Source organism: Mus caroli, unplaced genomic scaffold, assembly GCF_978045245.1.
Source record: "Mus caroli unplaced genomic scaffold, Mus_caroli_1 scaffold_8, whole genome shotgun sequence".
NCBI lineage: Eukaryota > Metazoa > Chordata > Mammalia > Rodentia > Muridae > Mus > Mus caroli.
The window spans coordinates 38,600,429-38,604,485 of record NW_028227263.1 but is presented as its reverse complement, the minus strand read 5'-3'; the positions used below and the strand labels follow the sequence as shown (position 1 = coordinate 38,604,485).

General features: G+C 33.8%; 1 protein-coding gene across 1 annotated transcript; it reads left to right on the top strand.

The window, feature by feature from the left end:
- Positions 1–2,719: 2,719 nt before the first annotated feature.
- On the top strand, positions 2,720–3,664 carry LOC110297567 (olfactory receptor 5P52). Its single transcript, XM_021166368.2, has one exon. It carries the CDS (start codon positions 2,732–2,734, stop codon positions 3,662–3,664), a length of 933 nt encoding a protein of 310 aa, XP_021022027.1. The 5' UTR covers positions 2,720–2,731.
- Positions 3,665–4,057: the final 393 nt, after the last annotated feature.

Here is a 4,057-nt window from a genome sequence, read left to right as displayed (position 1 = left end):
AGAATAAAGAAAGCAATGGAGAATGAAAGCTTTATTCAGGTATTTCAACGATTTTATGCATAAAACAGTTTGTATGATTACATATTGACAATTAATACAAGTGAAAATAAAGTTTTAACAATAGATCTAACATAGAGGCAATAAGTCCTGGCACAGTGTAAGTTACTTGTGTAACTTGAGTACAATCAAGATCTATTATAGAAATGGTACAAGATATTCTTGAATGGGCTACAGATATTTAACTGTTGATTCATTGCTCTTCACAGTTAACTTATTGGGAGAACTCTGGCTCATCATCAGAGAAACGACATGCTTATTTTTTACTAAAGGAAAAACAATTGAAACTTTAAGGAATTGTTATTTATTTTTTGAAAGATATTGAATATTGATATTACTGGTTGTAATAAGTGTTTAGATTCCCAAGAGCTGCATAAACATAGTCAGCAGAAAATTGTATTATATATATATATATATATATATATATATATATATATATATATATACACACACACACACACACACACATAAAATTATATTTAGTAAGTATGTGGAGATCATAGCATCCTCTAGAAGGACTCTTGAAAATTACATAATTGGAAGGAGTAAGGTAGGCATAATGTTTTTGTACTCTGTGTAAAGGTTATCTTATACCAAGAATATCCTGTCACAGTCTGTGTAAACAATTCTTCACATTTATTCTCTGACTTTTCAATAAATGCTGATATCCCATGGTTGGGCAGAAAGCATACTAGGGTAGAAACTTGCACCAGCCACAGGAAGGAGAAAGAAGGTGTGGTGGTAGTGGTTCAGATCTGCCAGGAGAATGAAGAGATGAGCCATGAGGAGAGTGTCCAAGAGGATAAAATGAGAAAAAATCAGAAGCCCAAAGAGCCAGATCAATAATAATATGCAAGTATTAATTGGGATCATATCTGGGAGGTAGCCAGATTAGCATTAGAGGTTAATATAAATCATTTAACCGCTCAGCTATTGAGCTTGAAATAAATCTTGTTTTTTTTTTTTAAATGTGGTTATTAAGGACTATTAAAAGTAAAGAAAAACAGCTGCCAGATTAATTCACTACATACATTTATATTAAAAATAAACCATTTTACAAGGGACTATATGTTATAGGTAGATACATTTAGAGAAATGATGGATGAAGACTACAATATTCTGGATATTGGGTCCAGGAAGATGACATAGATTCTATGAGTATTTCATATTACTAGATATCATGCAGGTATATACAGTACCTTAAATACTTTAATCAAGAATGAATTCCAGAACTCAATGAGATATATAGAGAAATTTGGCTTAGAGCTTTTCATTAGTCAGAATTAGGGAGATAATCCTTGAAGCTCAAAAGATAATTGTTTTGAATTATTGTTATGAAATAACCAAGTAAGAATTGGATTTCTATGATAAATTAGAGTATTTTTCATTCTAGTATCATGGTGGTTGAGATATTTCTGGGATTTCTAGGTGTGGTAGTTAACAGTTAGTTATAAAGATTAGTATCTGAAAAGAATGGTGATCAGTTATGTTCTACTCACTCAGGACTTATTATGCTGTTTCAAAAGTTATGTGGGTAAGTATTAATAATGTAAATCAAATTCTTATATTTTTGTATTTCAACTTTAACTAAATGCAGCACTATTAAAATATATCTAATTTGGGCATAGTGGCTAAAAAAATACAAAAGAATGACCAGGGTCTTGACCACAGTGCTAACAAAAAGGGATAAGGATGTGAATTGAAAAAAAAAGCCAAACTTTCCTTAAATATTCTTGGGTTATCGTACACCCCTTAATAGTCATTTAGTCCCAGTTTTGGTGCATAATATAACTTTTTTTTTTTACTATTATATGAAACACTTGGGGATTTAATCCTAGACTACTCACCTCTAACAACCCTAAAGCTAAGGATGTAATCAGACAACATCAGAGACCTAAAAAGAGATATTCCAGTATTGCTATAATCTACCTACCTGATGTTTCCACAAATATATTTGTAAAGTGACAAGTTATGACTTTCTTTTATGTAACAATAAAAATCCTTATAAAACTGTTGTCACATAGGGTCATGGTAGTTGGGGCAACCTAACTCTATGTTCCTGAGCCATGATCACTCATATTTGACTCCAGAATATACTAGTTATATGCCTTTGGGGTGATAGATATATTTTTGCGTTAACAAAGCTGTAAAATGTGGAAATAAATGGTATGTAATTATATTTTATTATATGCAGTACAACAAAAAAGGTTAGGAAGGCTCCCAAGTTGAAGAAAGAAAATGAATGGTATCACTCAGATATGAAGTATGAAAAGTTGAAAAAAAGGATTAGTTTGGTATGGGAACACAGTGTGAGAGGTGTATGTGGGAATATCCATAAATAATAAGTATCACAAGAATAAATAGATTTTTTGAATTTATGGATCTGAACTATTGTAGAGAGATATTAATAGTGAAGTACTGAGTAGTAACTTTTAAGAAATAGTACATACAAAAAAATAACAAGTGGCAGACAGTGAGGATCATCAGTCTTATTTTATTTACAGAGAAAAGGACAAAACCACAAATTCTAAGAAATGTGTACTTATGTGCTTGGCAGAGGAGATAATCATGAACAAGTATAAGGACAATCAAAGAAATCCAGCAATGTGCAAACTGATAACATTGTAAATACAAATATTTTCATTTCCCTCAACAGGAACAATTCACATAAGAGATGGAGGCTGAAAATCATACCACGGTAGCAGAGCTAATCATCTTGGGACTAACAGAGGACCCTAAGCTGTGTATAGTCTTTTTTGTGATATTTCTAGGAGTATACATTATCACTTTAGTAGGCAATATCAGTATCATCACATTGATAAGAATTTCCTCCCAGCTGCACACACCCATGTATCTATTCCTCAGCCACCTGGCTTTTGTAGATATTGTATTTTCAACCTCAGTCTCAGTTATAATGCTTATGGAGCTTCTTCGACATGGGCTGGTTCTACCTGTGGCTACTTGTGCAGCTCAGCTCTGTATGACAGTGTCATTTGGGTCATCTGAGTGCTTCCTACTGGCTGCCATGGCCTATGATCGCTATGTAGCAATCTGTTCACCTCTCCTCTATTCAACACTCATGTCCTCTAGAGTCTGTTTTCTATTGTTGGGAATATCCTATGTTGGTGGCTTCATGAATGGTTGGACATTTACTGGTTGTGTGTTAAGTCTTTCCTTCTGTGGACCAACTCAGATAAATCACTTTTTCTGTGACTTCTCCCCTTTGCTGAAAGTGTCCTGCTCAGATGTTTCTATTATTGGAATCATCCCCTCTATCTCTTCTGGCTCCATTATTGTGGTGACAGTTTTTGTCATAGCTGTCTCCTACATCTACATACTTATCACCATCCTGAAGATGCGCTCCACTGAAGGCCGACGCAAGGCCTTCTCCACCTGCACCTCCCACCTCACTGCAGTCACTCTCTTCTATGGGACCATTACTGTCATTTATGTGATGCCTAAGTCAAGCTACTCTACTGAACAGAACAAGGTGATCTCTTTATTCTACACAGTGGTGATTCCTATGTTGAATCCTCTCATCTATAGTCTGAGAAACAGAGATGTAAAGGATGCTCTGAGGAAAGCAATTGTCAGAGTATATTCATAGACTCTATTGAATTCAAGAAATTTGTGATGATTTTTTTTACCCATGTCACAATTAGCATCTACCACATGAGATTTTACTGAATGCTTTTGTATTAAAACCTGTGTCTTTGCACTATTCTTACTTTTATACATGTGTGCATCATTTGTAGGACTACTTGATGTCAGTGAAGTGATAGGAATAATCATTGCTACTGTTGAACTTCTGCAAGATATCAAGCTCTTTGCCTTTATGTAATTTATGTAGCAAACAGCAATTTTGTGCCTTCTACTTGTCAGACTAAATTTTATCTTCATTATATATGAATTTACTTATTTCTTACAACGATAACTAACAAAGTAGCATCTTTGTTTTATTTTGTGAATAAATTGCCTGGGCAAAGACAGGAAGTTTACT